The 24432-nt window shown below is 50.0% G+C and overlaps 3 protein-coding genes across 5 annotated transcripts in view; 1 reads left to right on the top strand and 2 right to left on the bottom strand.

Annotated features, from left to right (window-relative positions):
* LOC146782823 (alpha-2,8-sialyltransferase 8F-like) overlaps positions 1 to 14159 on the bottom strand; it is a 188380-nt gene extending 174221 nt beyond the window's left edge. For both annotated transcript variants that reach the window (XM_085639216.1, XM_085639215.1), the window contains exon 1: positions 12071 to 14159. In XM_085639216.1, the coding sequence (XP_085495342.1) occupies positions 12071 to 12186 (116 nt within the window). In that variant the 5' untranslated portion in view covers positions 12187 to 14159. The remainder of the gene's footprint in view (positions 1 to 12070) is intronic.
* Positions 1 to 24432, top strand: part of LOC146782821 (uncharacterized) — a 271182-nt gene that overhangs the window by 25022 nt on the left and 221728 nt on the right. The gene's annotated exons all lie outside the window — the stretch shown is intronic.
* Positions 20972 to 24432, bottom strand: part of LOC146782822 (alpha-2,8-sialyltransferase 8F-like) — a 160337-nt gene continuing 156876 nt past the window's right edge. For both annotated transcript variants that reach the window (XM_085639213.1, XM_085639214.1), the window contains one exon: positions 20972 to 21911. In XM_085639213.1, coding sequence (XP_085495339.1) covers positions 21449 to 21911 — 463 coding nt within the window. In that variant the 3' untranslated portion in view covers positions 20972 to 21448. The remainder of the gene's footprint in view (positions 21912 to 24432) is intronic.

The raw sequence follows: 24432 nt of genomic DNA, 5'->3' as shown, positions 1-24432 counted from the left end.
GGTTAGGAGTTTCAATAATTGCACTTAAGTATATGAATTTTTAGCTATCCCTCTTCGTCCATTTGTCTGTACTGTCATACACACATTTCTTTCACCCACTACCACATAGAACAGGGGGTCAGCCCACTTCAGCTATTGGCTAACTTTACAGTGAGTGATGCCAATCTGCTCCTTCCCGGGGGGCACATTCACAAACCAAGTTCTCTTCCGTGCAGGGGCGGCTAGGGCAGCGTGTGTTTTCAGACAAAAAATAGGGTTGCTTTTTGCCAATATTTTCTTCTTAGGGTCTATCCGGCCAGGCATGATGCCAAGATGCTGCGACCTCTCCCATGACCTCCATGAGTGAGTTCCCAGGTAACCCTGAAGGCAAGAACATTCCTTGAACAATACTACTGAAGAAACGCATCTTCAGGAGACCTTGCACAATATGGTGAACGCTTCTGTTGTCTCATTTCTTTTGTGGGGTTTTTTTTCTCCCTTCCCGCCCCCCCCCCCCCCCCCCCCTCCCCGTCCCCTAAAACCGGCCTTGTCGTTTGACTAAGATTTCACCAGCACTCCACTCAACCGGAAAAAATGTTTCGAGGCACAGACCAGCTATTACGTATATACAACATAACTGTGAACTGAACATAATCCGGGGGTCATGATACTGTGGCTTTAGCAGGGGGCTAGCTAGCAGTGCCTCCCGCCCCCAGTTCACTAGTCACATTGGGCATCAGCTGTGGCCCTGAGGCACTTTCAGCGCCTCCCCCAGGTAGGTTTGCTGAGGATCTGTGAGGAATCATTCTATGTCAGCAGTGACGTATGTTATGATTAGTTGTGGCTCCGTCTCAAAGTGAATAATTTGGTTACTTATGTTAGTCTTTTTAATCTCTCAAGTATGAAGAGTGTAATCATTTACGGGCTGTAGTTTAAGCAACTGGTTCCAGTTGTGACGCATTAGTTGCCCTTGCTCCTTTGTTGTGCAAGAATTTAGTGGCAAGTAAGCTTTCTTTTTGTTAATAAGCCAATTAATGATTTTATCATAACAAACCATACAGAGCAAGCGGCATATAACCTTTCTAGTATGAGATGTACATACAGAGTTTATATACTGGTTTGTACAGCCCATAGCAGCCCCACCTTTAGCCCCATATGCTCTTGTGGGGACATCCCTTTGCGACAAATATGGGCTCTACGTAAGCTTTCTTCATGTGATTTGTTGCATAGGCTAGTGTAGGTTTGGACAACTGAGCTTTCAAGGACTTGGTTCCCTGTTTCTATGTGGTTCTTTAGAAAGTAACCCCTGCTTCGTAGAAAACCCAAACTGCAGAAAAGTATCTGTAAAGAACGTCTCCCCAAGTTAACCTTTCTTGCTAACTCCACTCCTCGCCATAGGTAAGTGTTCTTTCTTAGCACTTGGCGTCCACTAGAAATGTAAGGAGCTCTGTACTGACAGCACATCCTCTTTCAGGTTGTGAGTCTCAAAAGGTAAGCCTGCCATTAATTATTTTTTAAAAAATAACGCTGTTTAGAAAAGGAGCAGTTTTTTAATTTGTTTACAGTGTCTGATTAGTAGAATGTTTTCAGTAAGTGTGCAGTTGTTTAAAAGTTTAGTGTACTGTCTAAAGTTAGATTGTTTACTGCCAGAGATTTGATGGGTCTGGCTCTTTCCATAGAGCTGATCCCATGTCCGCTACCAATTGATGTTTTCTGAAATTCAAAGCTCTGCTAAATGTATATATTTTCACATCTGGGGTAGATCTAGTCCAAGTCTAAATGAATCTCACAATTTCTGCTGTTCATGCCACCAGCCCTCTTCCTGGTTGGTTAAAAAACAAGCATTGGCATAGCCAATAGGTCTCGCCTTTGGGACCTTATAAGTGTTTAGCCAAGCAACAGTTGATGTTGTTGCACCAAGGATATTGTGCTGCATAACTAAATACTTATAAGGTCCCAAAAGCGAGACCTATTGTCTATGCCAATGCTTGTTCTATTAGAGAAGGTCATTTCAGGTGGAGTTGTGTTGTCTGTTGTACGCGGTGACCCTTCATCCAGAACGAAGCTTTGTGAGCGCGTCCCCACAACTTGCCAAGTCAAACAGCCAACTAACACAGACTGTGGTTGACCGCAGGTGCCCGCCTTTTTTCATTTGTTTATTTTAACTCTTCTCGTGCTGAAGTGCCGCCATTAATATTCATCCGCCCCAGGGAGCCATTGTACCTACAGCCTCGAGGGCAGGGAATGCCGCTGCCCGCGTCCCACGCAGGGGGACATCAGCAGGGCAGCCTTCTAGTGGCCGCCCGTCGGAGACTCCCCCTCCCCCCCCCTTGCTCCGCCTCGCGTGAGGCCGCACCTCGGGGAGGGGAGGCCCCCAATGGGATTGCCTGGGGGAGGCGCGCCACATGGGTGGGCGAGGCTAGACCCCCCTTTTTAGGCGCCTCACCCCCTCTGATCTTCCTCTGCTTCCTGCGCCGCTCCTCCTGGCCACACAGGTTGTTCCACAAGGTGACATAGTGTTGAACTGAACAATTAAAAAAAAATAATAATAAAAAAAAAATGTTGAAATTAATTCAATTGAAGTCAACAAGTTTAACGATATTTTGGAGTAATAGTTATGGTAAAAGGTGAAAGGTGAAATTGCAGTGCAAGTTGTATCCGTCAATACCATTAACTAACAACATTAGATAACGAACATTACACAAACGGTAAATATTTTCAGTGCCTGTTAAAGAACATTTGCACTTATGTTCCCGATTGTTGTGATTAGCATTAGGTTTTGAATTTTATAACTGATTTGACTTTTACAAAAAAAAATTCGTGCAAATTACATGTCGCCTTCAGGAAAGAAGCTTCAATTTCAAGGAATTAAAGTAGGAATGAACCGAAATATTTCAATAATATTTATCTTAGTTTGATTTCATTGAACTATTGAAGAACAAGGCTAGAATAAGACTCCATCATGTAAGTTAATGTAACTTCACTTGCAAGAATATTTAATAAAACCGGTATTATTTGGTAGTTAAGATGATCCCCAGAAGGCTGGGTCATTATTGGCAGTGGGGAGGCCAATCCAAGGAGATGTGGCTGAGATTGGTCATTGAAAGTAAACAATGGGATAATAATACAACGTGAGAGGAAGAAAAGTAAGGTTAATGGCCAAAAAGGTAATACGGCAGAGTTAGCAGTTTTATCTGTTAAATTGATGTGTATTGGCATGCTTTAGGGAGGCGAGATTGTCTCTACGAATCCCTTGCCAATAATGCTGTCACTAGCTAAGTTTGCGGCATTAACCATTCAGGGGCGGTGAGCGTATGTTTCCCGTGTGCTGGGTGAGAGTACAGACGAGGCTGGTGCCCCCATACCGTCTGATGTTCACAGCTTTTAAGTGCCCATCCCATCATTAGACACCCATGATGTCAGTTGTGTGGATAAACGTGGAGAAGGCAGTTAACTCACGCGTCACCTCCATCCTGCTATACGGTGCTTAGCTGTTGGAAACACACTTACAAAGCCAGAATGGCCGTAGTTGGCCCAATTGAAAATCACAGTAGGATTTCAGGTCCATACGCGCCAAAGCTAGCTTGCAGGGGCAGGGCACCTATAAGAGCAAAGGGAGGAAGGGGGGGCTCTGGCAGCGACGGAAGCCTCCCCAGAGCTGTGGCGGAGTTACAGGGCGATCTGGAGGCAGAAGGGTACAGTAAGGGTACCTCTGCGACAGGCGGTACAGTAAGGATACCCCTGTCCGGCACAGTAAGGGTGCCCGAGCCAAGGTCCGGGAGCCAAAGGAGGTTCTGCGAAGACCGCGACGGCGCCCCGTTGATCCTTCGGGCGGTTGGGGGGCCTGACCAACCGGGGGTGTGCCACAACACGCTCCGCCCCCGTCAAAAGGGGCGGGAGTATGCGACAGATCTCGTGATCCAAAGGATGATCTGAAAATATGTGCCGCACTGCAGGGCATCGACCCACCGTGCGTGCTGGCTCGCCAGGCGGGCGGAGCAGCGAGGGGCTGCTTGCCCTGGATCGCCCGTAAGATAACCCACTTATCGTCATACTTATGTTGTATGAAATAAACCTGCAGCAGTTCTTCACCCACAATGAAAGTGTCAGTGTAATCTATGGGTGACGTCTGTGCATGCGTGTTGAGTGGAGCGGATGACGGTGTGGTCACTATGCCGCTGCCCGCGTCCCACGCAGGGGGACATCAGCAGGGCAGCCTTCTAGTGGCCGCCCGTCGGAGACTCCCCCCCCCTTGCTCCGCCTCGCGTGAGGCCGCACCTCGGGGAGGGGAGGCCCCCAATGGGATTGCCTGGGGGAGGCGTGCCACATGGGTGGGCAAGGCTAGACCCCCCCTTTTTAGGCGCCTCACCTCCTCTGATCTTCCTCTGCTTCCTGCGCCGCTCCTCCTGGCCATGCGTATTCCCACCCTTTCCGCTTACCCTGCGCAGCGGAGGTAGCGCGCCATTGGAATGTTTTAATGTTTTTTCTTGCGTTGCAGGCGGAGTTACAGGGCGATCTGGAGGCAGAAGGGTACAGTAAGGGTACCTCTGCGACAGGCGGTACAGTAAGGGTACCCCTGTCCGGCACAGTAAGGGTGCCCGAGCCAAGACCGCAACGGCGCCCCGTTAGTCCTTCGGGCGGTTGGGGGGCCTGACCAACCGAGGGTGTGCCACAACACGCTCCGCCCCCTTCAAAAGGGGCGGGAGTATGCGACAGATCACATGATCCAAAGGATGATCTGAAAATATGTGCCGCACTGCAGGGCATCGACCCACCGTGCATGCTGGCTCGCCAGGCGGGTGGAGCAGCGAGGGGCTGCTTGCCCTGGATCGCCCGTAAGATAACCCACTTATCGTCATACTTATGTTGTATGAAATAAACCTGCAGCAGTTCTTCACCCACAATGAAAGTGTCAGTGTAATCTATGGGTGACGTCTGTGCATGCGTGTTGAGTGGAGGGGATGGCGGTGCGGTCACTAAGTTCTTCGGAAAAATGAGTCTGTGTGGGATAATGATGCTGGTGGGAACGGAAACGGAAGGGGACAACAAAACTCGGAACACAGACCCTGGTGCACGTGAAAGAAGAACGTTCGGTGAAACCGGGACAGAGCTGGGCACAGGGGTCTCTCAGTTTCAGATACATTCATATGCGTGGTCGTTTTCTGCGTAGTAAAATATGTTTTATTAGATTACTATGCATTTGAGAACTAAAAGCATTCTCACTAAAACATGCAAGGAATGGTATTTGCGATGTAAACACATCGCACTAATAACATGCTAGAAATAGATTGCGTAGTAACGACAATTGCCAGTGCGCCGGAGGTGTGCCTATTGGGGCTTCTAACCGGAAACAAAGCTTGCGCACGGCGCATAGTTACTATAGCCACCCTGCGTGCTAAACGTGCTGTTGCTGCGCATCGCTCTGCCAAAGCAGCCTCAACTCTGATTAAGGGATTAGAGATCTTGTCTTCTGTAAAGAACAACTCGATGCGTCTGCCGAGGAGCTATCTGAGGCCTCTGGGCCAAAAGAGTTCTGGGCACCTCCTACCACGTACCTGTTAGAGCACCCTGACCTCACCTGAAGGATGGTACACAAGCTGCGATCAGATCAACGACTGTCATGTACATTGCTGTCGCGCTGCTGTACACTGCTGAACGTGTATATTGCTGCTTTACTTATGATTTACCTGTTCCGCCATGGTGGTGTTGGGTTTCGGGTGGGGGAGGGGGGGGGGGGGTTATATAAAAGTAAAAAACTAATACTATGTGTTATGCGATCGATACATAATGATGCTATAACATAAGTGTATTATTGTCACTGTTTGACCATTGAGATACAGTAGAAAAAACAACTACCGCAGGTAGCTTACCGTCATTATATTTTATCCCCTGAAAATGACAGGGCACGCGATCTCTGCATCCGCAGGCCGCAGCTGGTGTTTTAACCAGGGAAATAGTTTAAAATGCAGCCTCTTTGCGTCCAATTAAGTAATCTAGAACAGATGTACTCTCACATTTTACCCTTGTTGCCAAATTCTTTGCAGCAGATGTTTAACAAATACATCAATAAATTGACTATCAGAATCCGCTTTTGGTTACTTCGCCCCTCCCGACCCCGCCCCCTTTGCTCTGACCTTGACCCCCCCCTGTAGTGTCGCGGTCTAGTTGACGCGCGCACTACGTGAGGACGGCGATGTGCGTAGTGGCCATTTGGACGCTACTGCGCATGCGCGAGCATAGCGCGCGAGGAGAGACGGCGATCGGAGCGTGTTGCCCGGCGCTCTCTCGGCAATAGAAGTTAAAAGTAGAATAAAGGCTTCTGCAATATCCTGAGTGCCTCCTGAGAGTTATTGGGGGAAAGCTACTGATAGCCTAAGCACCTAGCATCATTACAGTGGCGACGAAGGTGGGATGGTGAGAACCCTACGTGCAACAGGAGGATGGTGCCCCCAACCTGCATCAGAGAGGAGGTCCACCAGGAGGGACACCACCCCACGCGGTAAGAAGACCGAGGGGGTCGAGGACAGACGCCTACGCACCGGGAGAGCGCGGCAGAGGCAGATAGACGCCAGGAAGTGGCACGTGGGCAGTAAAGGAGCCGGCCACGAGGTAGAGGAAATCGCAGGCGGACAGCGGAACGACAGAGGAGACCCTGGCGGAGTCGGGGGACGACGGAGCAGCCAGCTCGAACGCAGTCCCAGGTACCCGAAGTAGGGGAGCGGGGAAAGACGCACCAGGTAGCCCAAGGAAGCTAGTGGAAGCCAAAATGAGTGCACAGTCATCGACTCTGACGACGCCGATCCCGTTCCTACCACGCCCGGGAGAACCCATAATGAAGTGGGAAGACTGGAGGGAGTACTTCAAAAACTACCTGGAAGCGCTGGAAGATGAGAACGAGGAGGCGTTCTCCAGTGCCAGGAGGAAGAGGATACTTCTACACAACCTGGGACCAGAAGGAATACGGGTGTTTCAAAACCTCACACCGAACGTCAGGCAGGTAGGGGACACAGACGTGTTCGCCCACGCCATAGAAGACTTGGACAACCACTATCGGCCAGCTGTGTGCACCTCCATCGACCGCTATAACTTCCAGCAGAGGAAGCAAGAAGCGGGGGAATCCGTAGATGACTACGTGGCGGCGCTGCGAAAACTGGCGATGACGTGCAAGTATGGAGGACTACAGGATGAATTCATCAAGGACCAGATCGTTATGCACACGACAAGCAAGTCAGTACAGGACAAACTGTGGGCGAATGGAGATGCAACGCTAAACGAGGTGATCGCCATAGTGAAAAGAGCGGAACTAACCAAACGCTGCGCGGAAGCGGCTAAGAGAGACCCGGCCCCCAGACTCACAGTCAACAAGGTGGACGACGCGGACCATCAGGCACGGGGAAAACCAGCGACGGGGGAGTACAGAGGAGCGACCAAAGGGAAAACAAGACCCGGACAGACATGGAAACAAGGAAAAAGCGAGGCTATGAGATGCTACAGGTGCGGAAGCTCGAGCCATGCAGCGCACGACAAACGGTGCCCCGCATTCAGAGCCAAGTGTGCGTTCTGCGGCCTAGTAGGTCATTACGAAAAAGTATGCCGAAGGAAAGGGAGACAGCAGGCGGTGAAATTCGTGGCACAGGACGAGGGGGAAGAAGTGGAAGGCCGTGAAGAAGACGAAGAAGTCCTGTGTATAGAAGACCAGGTACTGGGCATTGAGGGGAGAAGAACGCGCAAACCCCAGTGCGACATGATTATTGGAGGAATACACATCACCATCGTGGCGGATTCAGGTTCTCCATACACGATTGTTCAACGATCGGTATGGAATGAGAGGTTCAGACCCACGTGGGGCGCGCAACTAGAACCCCCCGACATTCGACCGGTCACCTACACAGGGGATCCAATCCCGATGGTAGGGTTCAAGACGCTGAAGTTCCAGTTCAAAGAGCGGAGTGCGCTCTGCAAGCTGTACGTCGCGGAGAAGGGACCGTCAGTCCTGGGCTGGATGGACCAAGGAGAGTTAGGCGTACAGCTGAACCCAGGAGGGGACACCCAGGTGATGGTGACTCTGGACGGAGAGGAGTCGACGGCAGAAAAATGGCGGAGCGGGCACCCGAAGGTTTTCGGCGGGAAGATTGGGAAACTAGAGAAGTTCTCCCACAAAATCGTCCTCAAAGAAAATGCCCGGCCAGTAGCGCACAAAGTACGGAACATCCCGATTGCGGTGAGGGAGGCGGTGCAACAGGAACTCCACCGACTGGAAGAAGGGGGAATCATTGAGCCCATCGACAGTGCGGAGTGGTTGGCGCCTCTGGTGGTGGCCATGAAACCGTCAGGCAAGGTGCGCCTCTGTGTGGACCTCAGAGAGTTGAACAAGTGCATAGTGGTTGAAAAGTTCCCCTTGCCACGCATAGAGGAAATGTTGGCCCGCACGAAAGGAGTAAAATGGTTCTCCACCATTGACTTGCAATCGGCATACCACCAGGTAGCGCTACATTCGACAAGCAAAAAATTGACATCGTTCATCACGCCGTTCGGCTGCTACCAATTCTGCCGCATGCCCTTCGGTCTCGCCTCGGCAGCGGCGGTGTTCCAGAAGCTAATGGCCCGCCTATTTAAGGACATTGAGGGAGTGCAATACTTCCAGGATGACATCCTAGTGATAGGGACAGAGCTGGAGGACCATGACAGGAAGCTGTCGGCAGTATTGAAGATCCTTGAAGAGAAGGGCCTAACGGCAGAGTGGGAGAAATGTCACTTCGGGATGACGTCAGTCACCTACCTGGGGCACGAGATAGGTGCGCAAGGAATAACACCGAAGAGAGGGAACGTGAAGGCCATCTGCGAAGCACCACCGCCCACCTCCAAGGAAGAAGTACGGTCATTTCTAGGGATGGCGGAGTACTATAGCAAGTTCGTCCACCACTTTGCCACAAAAACCCACCACATGAGGCAACTCACGAGGGACAAGACGGCGTTCATCTGGACCGAGGAGACGCAGGAGGAGTTCGACACAGTGAAACGGGAAATCGGTGGAGCGATCCCGTTGCAAGGGTACGATCCCCAGGGACGGTCAATATTGATGACAGACGCGAGTGAAAAAGGGCTTGGAGCGGTGCTCATGCAGGAAAGACCGGAAGGTGGAACGGAGACGATCAGCTTCGCGTCCAGGACGCTGACGGCGTCGGAACAAAAGTTCAGTGTGATTGAGAAAGAGATGCTGGCGGTGGTGTGGGCTATGGCGAAGTACCGTCAGTTCCTGTGGGGCACCAGATTCCAAGTGAAGACGGATCACAAGCCTCTAGTGAAGGTATTGACATCGGACGGCCATGCCAGCGCCACACCTCGAATTGCGAAAATGACACTGAAACTCCTGGAGTACAGGTACGACGTGGAGTATATCCCGGGCTCCAGAAACAAGATAGCGGACTACCTCAGCAGGGCATCTGCGATGGACAGTGCCTCCGATGACAGGGAAGACGACGACGAGATGGTGGCCCTGACTGACGACCCGGAAAAAGCCATCAGCAGGCAGGAATGGGAAAACGCGTATGAGGCGGATAGCGACATGGGCGACATCAAGGCGTACATTGTACGAGGATGGCCAGAAAGGAGAAGACAAAGACCAAAAATCAGGCAGTTCTACGAGGTCAGAGAAGAGCTGTCGGTGGGAAACGACGGGGTGTTCGTCTACAGAGGTGACAGGGTGGTACCACCGGAGAACATCGTACCGACCCTGCTAACCATACTACACGAAGGCCACCTGGGAATCGTGAAGACAAAGGCCAGGACAAAACAAACATACTGGTGGCCAGGGATGGACACGCATGTAGAGAGGCACGTGAGAGACTGTGTGCAGTGCCTGGGTGCGGACAAGACACTGAAACCAATGAGACCACCCTTAGGGAAGTTCACGAACCCCAGCAACCCATGGGAAGAGGTGGCTGTGGACATACTGGGGCCGATACTGGACGACCAGGGGATCCCCAAATACCTCTGTGTACTAGTTGATAAGTACTCGAAATGGCCAGAAGTGCACATCAACGAGATCATGGACACGGATGAGATACTGCGCTTCCTCAAAGCGGTGTTCCTCCGGGAAGGCATACCCAGGAGCATTATCAGCGACAATGGCCCCCAGTTCATCTCCGACAAGTGGGTCACGTTTGCGAACAGAAATGGCATACTACTTAGACACACCTCGATATACCACCCGTCCAGCAATGGACAAGTAGAGAGGTTCAACAGGGTGCTGATGGGCTCCATACAGGCGGCCATCACGAGAGGTAAAGACTGGGAGAAAGAAGTGCAAAGCACGATATGGGCGTACCGTATCACCCCCACCGGTACGGGGTACAGTCCCTTCCAGATCTTACGAGGAAGGCAACCCTTCACCAGAGACAATGTGGCGTGGCAGGAGAAGACCATCACCAGCAAATGGTCTCCGGTGGTGCAACACAACCTGCAGAAGGCACAACGCATCTATACGGAACACTACAACCGCCACAAGAGGGTAAAGGAGACGGCGTTGGAAAAAGGGGAGTGGGTCAGAGTGAAGCTGGCAGTCCTAAAGCGAAAGGGAGAAAGCAAGTACTCCCCACCCCTCAGAGTAGAAGAAGTGTACGACCGGGCAGCGTTGCTCAGCGACGGAAACGTGTGGTCACATGAGCACATGGCCAAATGCAATAAGATCTTACAATGGCCACGAGAGGACACAGAAGGGGAAACCCCGACGGAAGGGCCGATAAGAGACACAGACTCATCCGAAGGAGGCCGCAGAGAGAACATGAGCGGAGAGCAAGAGAGAGAGAGAGACAACCCAGGTGGAGGACCCTTGGGGGAAACCACCCGAGAAGATGGTGAGGTAAAAGAGAGAGAGGGCCAGGGCACTCCGAAAGGTACCGACGGAGGCCCGGTCTCAGAGGGAAGCCGAGAAGGACATTCCACTCCGGTAAGACACACCCGGGGGGGGAAGAGCAGTGCTGAGACCATCCAAGTTTAGAGACTTTGAAATGGACTGACCACTTGGTCTGGGACATTGTGTTGTGTTATATGAAAAGGGGGAGATATGTAGTGTCGCGGTCTAGTTGACGCGCGCACTACGTGAGGACGGCGATGTGCGTAGCGGCCATTTGGACGCTACTGCGCATGCGCGAGCATAGCGCGCGAGGAGAGACGGCGATCGGAGCGTGTTGCCCGGCGCTCTCTCGGCAATAGAAGTTAAAAGTAGAATAAAGGCTTCTGCAATATCCTGAGTGCCTCCTGAGAGTTATTGGGGGAAAGCTACTGATAGCCTAAGCACCTAGCATCATTACACCCCCCCCCTCATTAATGGGTTCCAATTCCAGCAAAGCCATCGGCTGAAGACAATACCAGAGCCCCCAGATCAGGAAGTCATCATTTGAACACGAAGCCTTTCATTTCGGGGATGTGTTGGGTTTCTTTAAGAAGGTGGGGGGGGGGGGGGAGGAGTCAGGTGAGGACACAAAAACCCTGCAGGAGACAGGCCTCCCAGGCCACCGCACACCGCACCCTGCTCAGGGACAGGACAGGAAGTGAGGGGAGGAGCATTCGATGCCGGAAGTGAAGGAACAGGTGGTAAATAGAGAACAAGTTGGAAAGACTGGTTTAGCATCGTACCCGTGTCCTCGCCTTCTGTACAACCTGCTCCACCCACAAAGACAACAAATGCAATCAGTGGAAGTCTGACTTTCTCTGTCGTATTTAAGGATTTGTTGGGTACTTTTCTGGACTCTGAAGCGTCCTGAAGAAGCTAAAAGCACCGGTTGGTTTGCGCCTTTAACTCCGCCTCTTGCCAGCATATTAGAACAAACCCTCCTATTGTGACATGCTGTTCCTCGATTTAGTTAAGTATTGATTCCCCTGGATAGTTACTGCTACTCTTTGCCCAGTTAACTCAGGGCTCTGTAGCAGTCAACAGGACACAGTCAAATTAACTGCTAAGAAACTAAAAACATTTAATGCATTTTATAAAAGTAGCTTTAAAACAAACTTTTATTTTAAGTTAATCTGCTACACTGTGGTCTCCAAACTAGACATCAACAAAACCATAATTTGACAAAGGACGAATTACCTCTTGCAAACGCCCAGTTCTTGTCTCTGAAGCTGCGTCATCCTGTACACTGTGTAGTACACAGTGGCGATTCCATACACCACCAGTAACCAAGCCAGGTGTTTAACCGTCCGCATCCTTTTGTGTTTATGGCAAAGTGTGCAAATCTACACAAGGCCACGCTTCTGTAGATAGTGTCTCTTCTTGAGTGGGAACTAGCGAAACAGACGAAGGTGTGATCCACAAAAATTTATAGTTATTTGTTACTAAGAAAGATTAGAACCAATAATTTTGCCATTCCACATATAGAAATATTCTGCTGGTAAGACGCCCAGTCTGGCAACTCTTGCTCAACTAGCGCTGTATACTTCTCCTCGCTGGGTTTGGGCGAAGCTTGGGGATGAAAGGGCGCTGCTTCCTGGCAAGAGTGTCAAGAAGACCTTGTGTGGAAGGTAAGTGTTGAATGTAGATTCCTGCGGTCACCGGTTCAGAAACTGCAGGAGATGATCTAGCGGTCGGTCCTCCTTGGACCAAGGCTTGGCTCCCTCTGGGTGCAGGGAGTAAAGGAGATGATCTAGCGGTCGGTCCTATGTGGAGTAGGACATAACTCCCTCTGGGTGCAGGGAGTAAGGAGATGATCAAGCGGTCGGTCCTCCGTGGACCAAGGCTTGGCTCCCTCTGGGTGCAGGGAGTAAAGGAGATGATCTAGCGGTCGGTCCTATGTGGAGTAGGACATAACTCCCTCTGGGTGCAGGGAGTAAGGAGATGATCAAGCGGTCGGTCCTCTGTGGACCAAGGCTTGGCTCCCTCTGGGTGCAGGGAGTAAAGGAGATGATCTAGCGGTCGGTCCTATGTGGAGTAGGACATAACTCCCTCTGGGTGCAGGGAGTAAGGAGATGATCAAGCGGTCGGTCCTCCGTGGACCAAGGCTTGGCTCCCTCTGGGTGCAGGGAGTAAAGGAGATGATCTAGCGGTCGGTCCTATGTGGAGTAGGACATAACTCCCTCTGGGTGCAGGGAGTAAGGAGATGATCAAGCGGTCGGTCCTCCGTGGACCAAGGCTTGGCTCCCTCTGGGTGCAGGGAGTAAAGGAGATGATCTAGCGGTCGGTCCTATGTGGAGTAGGACATAACTCCCTCTGGGTGCAGGGAGTAAGGAGATGATCAAGCGGTCGGTCCTCTGTGGACCAAGGCTTGGCTCCCTCTGGGTGCAGGGAGTAAAGGAGATGATCTAGCGGTCGGTCCTATGTGGAGTAGGACATAACTCCCTCTGGGTGCAGGGAGTAAGGAGATGATCAAGCGGTCGGTCCTCCGTGGACCAAGGCTTGGCTCCCTCTGGGTGCAGGGAGTAAAGGAGATGATCTAGCGGTCGGTCCTATGTGGAGTAGGACATAACTCCCTCTGGGTGCAGGGAGTAAGGAGATGATCAAGCGGTCGGTCCTCTGTGGACCAAGGCTTGGCTCCCTCTGGGTGCAGGGAGTAAAGGAGATGATCTAGCGGTCGGTCCTATGTGGAGTAGGACATAACTCCCTCTGGGTGCAGGGAGTAAGGAGATGATCAAGCGGTCGGTCCTCCGTGGACCAAGGCTTGGCTCCCTCTGGGTGCAGGGAGTAAAGGAGATGATCTAGCAGTCGGTCCTATGTGGAGTAGGACATTACTCCCTCTGGGTGCAGGGAGTAAGGAGATGATCTAGCGGTCGGTCCTCCGTGGACCAAGGCTTGGCTCCCTCTGGGTGCAGGGAGTAAAGGAGATGATCTAGCAGTCGGTCCTATGTGGAGTAGGACATAACTCCCTCTGGGTGCAGGGAGTAAGGAGATGATCTAGCGGTCGGTCCTCCGTGGACCAAGGCTTGGCTCCCTCTGGGTGCAGGGAGTAAAGGAGATGATCTAGCAGTCGGTCCTATGTGGAGTAGGACATAACTCCCTCTGGGTGCAGGGAGTAAGGAGATGATCTAGCGGTCGGTCCTTTGTGGAGCAAGGCTTGATTCCTCCTGGGTGCCGGGACTGAAGGATCTGATCTGGTGGTCAATCCTCTGCTTAGCAAGAATTGACTCCTTCTTGGTGCAGGAAGTGCTTCCAGGGGCTGTGGTGTTCAGGTTTGCTTGACAGGGGACAGGTCAAACTCCATCAAGTTGTATTTGCTTTTATATGTCAGACAGGTGTGGCGAGGCTCGTGTGGCACAAGTCCATCATTGTTCCCCTGCATGCCATAAAGCTGAAGTGTAATTTGCTCTGATAAGTATACACGTACTAAAAGGGGCATAGTCCAAAGTCAATGGAGATCGGCTTAGTGATTAAACTGATGCCAGAGTGCACCATTCACCAGTCAATGGAAAGCAAAGGCAGTGCTGGAACAGCTCCTGTGATCAATCTTTGTAACGCTGCTGTGTGTGCGCGTGTGTGTGTGAGACAGAAAGAGGGGATGAGAGAGGAAAAAGACAGACAGAGGAAAAGGGCGTTGGAAGATCTAAAATGTGTTATATTTGGGTTTGTATGTGTTGTGTGTCTTTGAGAGGGTGGGTGGGTGTGTGTGTGTGGGGTGTTTCAGTAACCTACGCTTAAAAGTTTGAAGTATGAGACAATAGGTTTAGTTATTACTTTATAATGCAGTATGTTCAGTACTTACTATACAATGCTTTAAGTTACTGAGTTACAAAATTATAATTATTTTATAATATATCTTATTTAAGTAACGTGTTACTTTATATTTGAGTTTCTAATTCCTTTAGGGCAAGAGTTTTCCATCAAGATCCCTTGAGTATATTTCTTTTAATATGTATGTTACTATGAAGACTTACATTGCCTTATATGTGCCGTTTAATGTGCCTCATTTATAGGTATTTTGTTACAGACGAATTTTATTTCCTGCTAATAATTAGGACAGAATTTCGATTTTTTTCTGGAGGCCACTCTGACCTCTTTCATCCATGTGTATATTCAATTCATGGACCCATTCAACATCCTAGCTATCCTCCTTTTTCTTCAAATTCCCTTCCATTAGCCAATATGGGCCACATTATGAATATGATGTTGAGCAGAAAGCCATCCGACAACTCGTCGGAGGCTTTCTGCTGACATCAGAGGTTTCCGTCTGACCGCTGTATTGCGATACTGGCGGTTGGAGGGAAACCCCCAGGGGCATACCATTCCGCTTCTGGCGGGTTCATGGAGCCTGTCAGGGCAGTGGTTGGAAATGTAATCCCAAATGGCAGTGGAGCCAGCCTTGGCCCTGCCATCTGGATTACAATTTCACTTTCCGCCTGCCCTTTCATGGCAGTCTGCCCGCCATAAAAAGGCAGGCTGAAAGTGACTTTGTGGGCCCCTAGCAGGGCCCCTTGCCCCCCTGACCTTCCACTATGAGGCCTGGGGGGGGGGCACCCCCCAAAACATCCCTCCACCATGTGGCAGGCACTACATGGTGCCTACCATACAGTGTATGGATGTGTAATATCTGCATTTTTTCCATTGCGGCTTGTGCTGCGAGCGGCAGCACAAGCTGCAATTGAAAAAATACAGGATCTGACCGCCAACACGGTGGTCAGATCGTAATCTGGGAAGCGGGACCTCCGACTCTTTGTCGGGCTGTCTTGCTTCCGCGATGATGCTGGTCTGACGTGTGTCCAAACAGCATCGTAATCGGCGCCTATGTTTTTATGGTCGGTATGGTATTTTTCCACTTAAGAATTTTCGTCTCATCATTATCTCTTTCTGTAGGACCGGGGGTCACCAGGCCCTATGGGGGTAGTGTGGCGCAATTAGGTAGGCATCCAAGGGCTTACGTGTAAAGTGACCATACAGCACACACATCCACTAAGACAGGAAACGCACGCAATAATTGACACCACACAGTAGGTTGAATAAAACCAATCAGTTTTATCTAGATCAACATTAGGATCAAAAGCATTTAATTAGGAATAGATTGGCAGTTCATTAAAACATCAAAACCTGGCATTGAATCAAAGCGCGACACCTGGTGATCCTGGGGAGCGTCAAACACAGCGTTTACGCCAAGCGCGGCACATAGCAATTCATTAGCGCTTCAAAACATGGCATTTAAGCATAGCGCTGCACATAGCCAATCAATAGCGCTGCAACACATGGCATTTAAACATAGCGCTGCACATAGCAATTCATTAGCGCTAAACTGGGCAATTCCTTTGAGCATTAGGCACTGCAATTCCTTCTAGCGCTGCCCTTTGCATACCACTGGGCCAGACATCAAAGCTCTAACCCTGGCAACCAAATGAAGTATTACGCATCGCTTTTCCTGTGGGCATTAGGCGGGGTCCTTGAGACCACTCTTCAACAGTCAAGCCAGAATATGACTTCTCGGCAGGTAGGGGTGAAGTCGCTCTTGGTGATATCCTTGGATCCCCACCAGATCCTTCAAGCCAGGTACCTCATTAAGGGGGCCGTGGCCCGGTTTTATTCCCGCTCCGTGGCGGTGGGGGCCCAGTCACTCCACGATAGATTTCCCCGAGGGAGGGGTGTGCTCAGGGCCTCTGGGGGCCTCCCGCCCTCCTCCCCGGGGATTACCTGTATCTTCAGCCTCCGCTAGGCCCTTGCGCCGGTTCCCCAGTCGGGAGGGGCTCCCTCCTCCTCCCGCCAGTCGACACTCTTCCCGGCGTCGTCTGGGGCCAGTGGAGACCTCGCTGCGGAGTCTCCGGGGACCAAGAACCAGCTGGGTCGTCGGCAGGGGAGGCGCGCCCGCAGCTGCCAATCCCAGCGCGGCCTGCGGGGCGCGGCCTCCTCAACACTCCTCAGACGGCGGGGGCGGCGTTTGGCAGTCCGCCCCCGTCACGTGACCCCAGTGCGCGGCTTCAAGACCCGGCGAGGCCTACCTCGAATCCCGGCAGCCCTCCCCTCACGGAGGGCCGCGTTGCTGAGTCTGCGACGGCAGTGGCGGGGCCCCAGTCTTCCCCGCGGGCCTCGAGGGTGGCAGGCGACAGGCTACACGGCCCAGGGCCGCAGCCGTGAGCAATTCTTCTTGGTATCCCCGACGGGGGTGGAAGAAATTAAGGGCTAGCCTGTAGCTGGGGGGGAAGCGATTTGTTCAGCGCCCAGCGCCCCCTTACTCTCTCAGTGACGCCCCAGCACGGGGCAGGTAGGTGGAGAGGTGGCAGGCCACACGCCAGTGGCAGAACAAGCTAGGGAGGGAGCCCAGGTTAAGTCAGGGAGCGCAGGAGTGGCACAGCCAAGATACCTGGTTGATCCCCCAGCAGTTCTGTGGTAAGTTTCTGTGGTAAGTTTCTGTGGTAAGTTTTAAGGTCCTCTTGGCGCTTGTTGGTTCTGGCGCCCTTAGTAGTTTGGTTCCTTGGGGGGTAGGGGGGGGGTAGATTGAGTTGGTGACTGAAGGGAGTTCTCAGTCAGGCTTGGTAGGTTGTCCCTGGGTTCCCCTCCCGCTGGGCCAGATCAGTGGGCTAGTTCAGGATCCCTCACTCAACTTGAAAGGCAGCACCTAAGCCCTGTCACTTTCAGTGGCATTGGTCCCTGACTAGGCCCTACCGCCTAAAACTCCTGCGTAGGTTCCCCCAGGTCTGCGTCACCCCAACTGACTAAAAATGTTCCCTCCTTTCCTTAAGTATCCCTAGGTCAGGTGACCCCCCTCTAAGGCGGCAAAAGTAAACCCCACCCTTCTTCTAGAAGGTTCCAGCAAGTTCCAGGAGCTTCCCCACTCTAGCTATAGGAGAAAAAAAGGCGGGCTGGTGTCGCAACAATGTTGTAGGGTCCCAGCCAGCTCCTGGCAACTAGGGTGCTACTAAAAAGGCCACTCCGCAGTAGCAGGGGCCTGTGGCAGCCATATTGGGGGAAGAGAGCACCTGCACCTTAACACTGATTAGCAATGGAAAGGCGCTCGGAGACCTAAGGCCAATGAAAAAGAGGGTGGAAAAAATGAGGCAAGGGCAAAAACTCAGGGAAAGACCACCCTAGGGCTGACAGGTCTAACACTTTCTTTTTCACCTCGGGTTGTATTTGCCTCAACAGAAATCCCTTGCAAACAGATAAAAATGCATTTTTGTGTGTTGACCAAATCAGTATGTTGTGTTGGGCAAAAGGCAATATTCTTAGAGGGAGAATTCTCTGTTTGATGGACTGTTCACTTTCATTGTTTCATTATTTTCTGTGGTTTCCTTTTTCTTTGCCAAATCTTGTCTTTCTTTTTTTTACTGTTCCAAACCTTTCCTCTTCTTGTGTTCATGTTTCGTGATTTCTTCTTCCTCAAATAGCATTTTTGTTCCAATTAGCGATCTGCTCTAGATGCATCAGGTGCATTTTGTCTAAAAAAAGTTAACATTTTTACTTGTTCTGAAGTCCTTGTCTGACCTTCCTCTTTCCATAAATCTTTCTCAGTCTTTTTAACTTTCTGCAAAATATTGTCCTGCTCAATTAATAGATGTTTTATAAGTAGTTGCATTGATTTATTACCTTTATCCTTCATCGAATTACTCCAGTCTTGTAATAATGCTGCACTTGCTCCCTGGTGTGTAGGTAATGTTAGAGTTCTTAAACTCAATTCACTTTGACATAATTTTTGTGAGAGATAATGTCTAAGGACTTGGTAAGTTGTTTTTTCTCTAATTTTCCAAACATTAATACCTGCTACTTACTATCTCCCTTCTCAGCATTTGTACACGAAGTATAATTTTGCAATGTCACACTACTTGTGTCTTTAAATAATTTATGCACAGCAGCAGATCTTGCTGCATGTTTTGGTTTCATTTCCCACCCATTAACTTCTCTATTAATTTATGTATTACTTCACACTTGATGATGATACTGTTATTTTGTTGAGTCCCTAATTTTCAAATATCCTCCTTCCCCTACAGTTTACATAACTCTCTACAAGCAGCAGCCCGGAGAGTTATTGCACATTTATGTTCCACACAGATGCCTACACCTAATACAGGTTTACCTCATGGGAGACAGAAGCAGGCTTGAAGTAGGAGTCAAGAATGCTGACCTACTTGTACATACCTGCAAAGTTATCTCTCATTTGATGTATTGACTCCTTGTGTTAATATTGCTGAACTTATCTGTGATGTAATGACTGCCAATGTAATGCATATGACTTAATGGGGTATGTCGTGCAGTTATAGTTATCACTTTGTCAACAGTAGACTTGTGTGCTGTAGTGTGTGTTGTGAGTGAGACAAAAAGAGGGGAAGAGAGAGAAAAAGAGAGAAAAAGAGAAAAAAGACACAGAGAAAAAAGGTGTGGGGACATGTAAAATGTGTTATAATAGGGTTTGTATGTGTTGTTTGTGTTTGTGTGGGTGCGTGTGTGTATGTGGAGTGTTTGAACATGAGACAAATGGGTTAATGCTTACTTTACAATACAGTATATTCAGTACCTTATATGCAATACTTTAAGTCATTAAGTTATAAATGTATAAATATCATATAATCTATCTTATATAAGTCGTGTGTTACTTTATATTTGAGTGTCTAATTCCTTTAAGGCAAGGGCTTGCCATCAAGATCCCTTAAGTACATTTCTATTCATTTGTATGTTACTATGAAGACTTGCACTGCATTATATGTGCCTTTTTTCACATGACTCATTTATAGATAAATACTTTGGGGCTGATTGGGGTGGCGGTCGGACCGCTATCGACAGGCCATCGGTGGCGCTGCACCGACATCCAGCAGAGCAGTCCGACCGCCTCATTATGATGCGGTCAGTCAGACCGCATCAGTTGAAGGGACCAACCAATGCTTATGACCGGCTCAAGGAGCCTGTCTGATCGTTAGTTGGATCGTATACCCTACAATAGGGGCGGTGCCTGCGGAGGCACCACCTTAGGGATTATGATGGCCCATTCTAACTGCCTTTAAGGCAGCCGGAATGGGACCATGGCCGCCCCTAGCAGGGCCCTTGTTCCCTTGGTCCTCCGCTATGGGGCCAGGGGGCATGTGGTGCCCCCCCAAACATCCATGCACTGTTTACCAGGCACCACATGGTGCCTGACACACGGTGAATGGATGTTTGTAAAATGCCTTTTTACCATTTCTGCTTGTGCTGTGGGACTTTTCCGGGCCGCAGCACAAGCCACTATGGTGAAAGGCATTTTTATGACTGCCTACACAGCGGTCGCATTGTAATCGGGCAGGTGAAACCACCGACACATAGTCGGTCGTACACCTGCTCAAAATGATGGCGGTTCGACGCTCGTCTGAACGCCATCGCAATCAGGACCTCACTTATGGACTTTCTGCGGTCGAGAAATGTTAAACTTAGAGCACACAAGGGTGCGCACTATACCCTCCTTGCTTGAACTAAGGAATAAAAGGTCATTTGTTAGTTGAGCAAAGAGGATATAGTAAAGAGGGTATCATTTCAAACCATGATTAAATCAAAAAGGGTAAAATTCAATCCATGGTTGAAGCAAGGAGGATATAATTCAGTCCTTGATTGAAGGACGGAGGGTATAATTTAAACCTTAAATGAAGAAAGGAAGATGTAAACAAATCCGTGATTGAACCAAAGAGGGACTAATGCAATCTAAAATTGAAGCAAGAGGATATAATTCAATACATGATTAAAGCAAGTAGGGGAGAATTAAATCCTTAATTTAAGGGGAAAGGATATAAATCAATCCTTTTTTGAAGCAAAGGCAGTATAAATACATCCTTGATTAAAGGCATGAGGGTAAAGTTCAACCCTCGATTGAAGCGTGGAGGGTTTAATGATTTCTTGATTGAAGCAAGGAGGGTATAATTCAAATCTTGATTGAAAGAAGGGGGGTCCTCTTGTGTGGCTCAGAACTGTGATCAGTGAGTGGACCTTTTGTGATTTCAGCCCATTAAACAGTATGTGCACCTCCCAATGCCAGGATTCCCACAGCACAGCTAACCACTCTTTCTGAAAAATCTTTTATTGGATATATGCGAAAAAGATATTAAAAAATGTATGCAATATTAAATGTGTTTATTGAACCAATATACTTTTATTACTATTTAATTATCAATAAAGAAACAGAGGCAATGGGTGTTTTTCTGGAACATCCTTATATACTACTTAAGACATTTGTTTACAAGATATGTTAGCAAATTGGCAACAGTGGAGTGCAAAGTCAGACACAGCAGTGCATGAAGTAGACCTGCATGTAATGTACATACATCCCCTTCAAAATGTTGGGAACATTCCTCTAATTTACATAAAGGTGCATGCCAAGTATCTCATGTGACTTTTGTAGGTGAGGACCTATATTGCTTAGAAAAGTTATTCAAGCTACTGCAGGAGACTTCTGCGCAGAAAATGTCTTTTAGCGGGACACATTGTACGTTATGCAAAATGGCAAAGATTTCAAACATATGGCGTAGTGCAAAATCCAGTAATTCTCCAGAATTACTCCTCTTAACGGAAATAAAACATGGTATTAATCTGAACCAATGTCCCATGTCAGAAACATGGCCCCACGTGTAGCCGTAGTGCCCCATCAATGTGCATCTGAGAGTAGAGAACGAATTCCATAGGCATAGAGTGCACAAACCTTTCGAACTTAACCTGGTCATAGTAATGGTAACTGAGCTTCCTGCCCTTCCAGTCGGTGCTGAATGGCCAGAAGCCATATAGGGTAACGGTGTCGCAGAGCTCGAGGGCTGCACTGACCAGCATGAGTCCCGATGACAACCTCAGGGCCTTCAGCCCCTTGGTCTTCCAGTGCTGCGCCAGCTTCTGTAGGTACACGGGATGGAAGGACACCATCGTGGAGGCCAGGCCAAAGTCCTCAAGCGTGTACTGCACCTTGAAGGACACCTCAGTGTTCCGCAGGTAGGAGAACGTTGGCATCAGGATGAGGGCATCTCCATAGGACTGCATCATGTCCACAAAGGCTCTCCTTCTGTGATCTAAATTTCGAAATCTGAAAGACAGAATAGAAAAAAAGTACAAATACGTACGTGAGACTTAAGTTCAAACTTACGTGTTGTAAGTACAAATACTCGAGCAGCCAAGAAAGCCTTTGATCTTTAATAGGATCTAAAAGGGCTATGGCCACATAGAGGGGATTTATTTTAATGAAAGATGAAAGGCAGAGTATAGTGGAGGGTGGTGAGGTGGGCAGTAAAACACGAAAAATGGATAGTGTGGCAGGACAAATCTGCCTCAAAAGTGCCCTTCCAACTCTGCTATGTTATGAACTGATGTAGCCCACATTCTGCACTGGTATGGCCATGAAGTGGGTAGAACTCTACAGACAAAGGTGTGAAATGTGGTGAGTGTTATGTTGAGCCCTAGGCCCTCATGCTAGGTGAATGACTGACACAGCACACATAGTTGGGTAGTGGAATAATGGCCACGAGCACGTGCGCTCGGCCCTTTTATTATCCTAGTCACCTGACCCAGTGACGTAGGTGGTGGGTGGGTGTAGAGTGTATTACACACACACACGAACACTAGAACGTGTCCATGCTAGGACACTACATTCCTCCCAATTTTTAATGACAAAAACCAAGAGTCAAAGTTCAACCTAGGGGAGAAAGAAATATATACACAGATGTAATACAGTGACCAAACTTCTGCAGAGTCGCTCACGCTTCAGCTGCTTGGAGTCACAGACGATGTTCTTCCTGTCGCGGACGATGTTCTTCCTGTCGCGGACGATGTTCTTCCTGTCGCGGAGACCACCAGTTCACTGTGGCACCAGCCTGGGTGCTCGATGGATCCAGTCTGTTGACGGCTCTGCCTTGAAGTTGTCCTCACAATCTTTTCTTCGCTTTACTTTCATGGCGACAAACGCAGTTCAAGTTCTTGTGGTTCACCGCTAGGTGTTGCCGTTCATCTTTTAGTCCAGTCCTATTCTTCATCGGTGGCGTGTATTCTGTTTTAGCAAAAGACGGGTTGTTTGCAAGACACCCCTCTCACCAGGATGCCCCTCTCGCAGGTGTTCCCCTGCCACGGGATATCCCTGAGGCCCTCTTTATCAGATCTGGCCTGGGTTGAGTGTCCTGTATCGTGTTACTCCCATGCCGATAAGTGCGGGTGCGGAGGAGACGACAGGTCTCACCTCAGATTCCGCAGTCAGACCTGGAGGGTGGCTGTTGGCTCCTGTCTTTCGCGCGCGATGTCTTCATCCTCCTGCGACCTTTGCTGAAGGGCAGCTGATGACCATCTCTCGTCGCGGGGATGCTCTCTCTCACTGGCATCCCTGAGGCCTTTGCCCCTGAGTCACCACGGCTGGCATTGACCAGTGTCCGCGTGACCCCAAAGGTGGATGTTCCGAACGGTCCGGCCTGCTCACCTCTGCAGATCCCAGGTGTGCTGAAAGCATCGTCAAGCAGATGATTTTCTCTCCGTGCCACGGGTGTTCACAGGACTTGCTCTCCATGTTCTGGCACTTGTCGCCTTCCTTATCTTCAGGGTGTGAGTAGTCTTGCCACACTCCTCTCTCTTTCCTCGATTCTTTTCTCCGTGAGGGTGTCGAGTCACTCTGACTTCTTCTCCTTCTTCTTGCAGTGGCAACCGTGCCACTCAGATCTCTTTCTTTCCCCTTTTCCTTTTAGTGGCAGACGTGCCACTCTGATGTCATCTTCCTTCTTTTCTTGTAGTGGCAAACGTGCCACTCCGATATCTTCATCTCTTCGCTTCACGACCTACTCTGGACCGTTTCTCTTCTCCTCTTGGTCTGGCCAGGCTTCTCCATGCAGCGCGCGCAGTCTGCACGTGTTCCCCCTGGTCTTGTCCTCGTCCGAGAACACTCTCTCCATCTTCCTCAGCATTCCGAGTTAGGGTTGTGACTTTCTCTTCATCTTCTCCTTTTCACCAGTTACTTTGGTTGTTGAAGTTTGTGGGGCCATACTCTTGGTCCTCTTCGTTCTTCTTGAGCTTCTTGGACCACTTGACGGTCCGGGCTGCCGATCACTGTCAGGATACCTTCGGTCTTGTCGTCAGACCTCTTGTTCTGTAGCTTCACTGACCCGTGCGTCGGTGGCCTCCTTTTGCAACCCCTGGCGGGTTGGCTTCTGTGGTGCGACCCTTTGGCAGGTCGGCTTGGCCTTTGTGGTGCGACCATTTGACTGGTCGGCTTGACGAGGTGTGTCACGTTGTGTGACTACCTGTGTTCACGAGGTGCGCCACGTCGTGTGACTACCTGTGTTCGCTGCCTTGTCAGGCGCTGGTGCACGCTCATCTTCGCACCGTCGTGGTACATCTTCAGTGTAGCGTTGCTCCTTGTACCGTGATCTCTTGATGTGGTGGCTTCTTGGCGCCACTGGGTGTGCCTCTGCATCCTTGCCCGCCAGTGTCGGATACTTGCTGCGCCCATCCTCTTCAGTGGGTTCCTCTCCTGTAGGCTCTGCAGTGTACCTTCCGCGTCCGGGGTACCTCTGCGCTGAGTCCTTTAGTTCGCTCGAGGGTTCGCTCCACTTTATGCGGCGACAGCGCAG

The sequence above is a fragment of the Triturus cristatus genome, chromosome 12 (genome assembly GCF_964204655.1).
Source record: "Triturus cristatus chromosome 12, aTriCri1.1, whole genome shotgun sequence".
Classification (NCBI taxonomy): Eukaryota; Metazoa; Chordata; class Amphibia; order Caudata; family Salamandridae; genus Triturus; species Triturus cristatus.
Note: the sequence above shows the minus strand (reverse complement) of the source record. Positions and strands in the feature narration are given on the sequence as shown.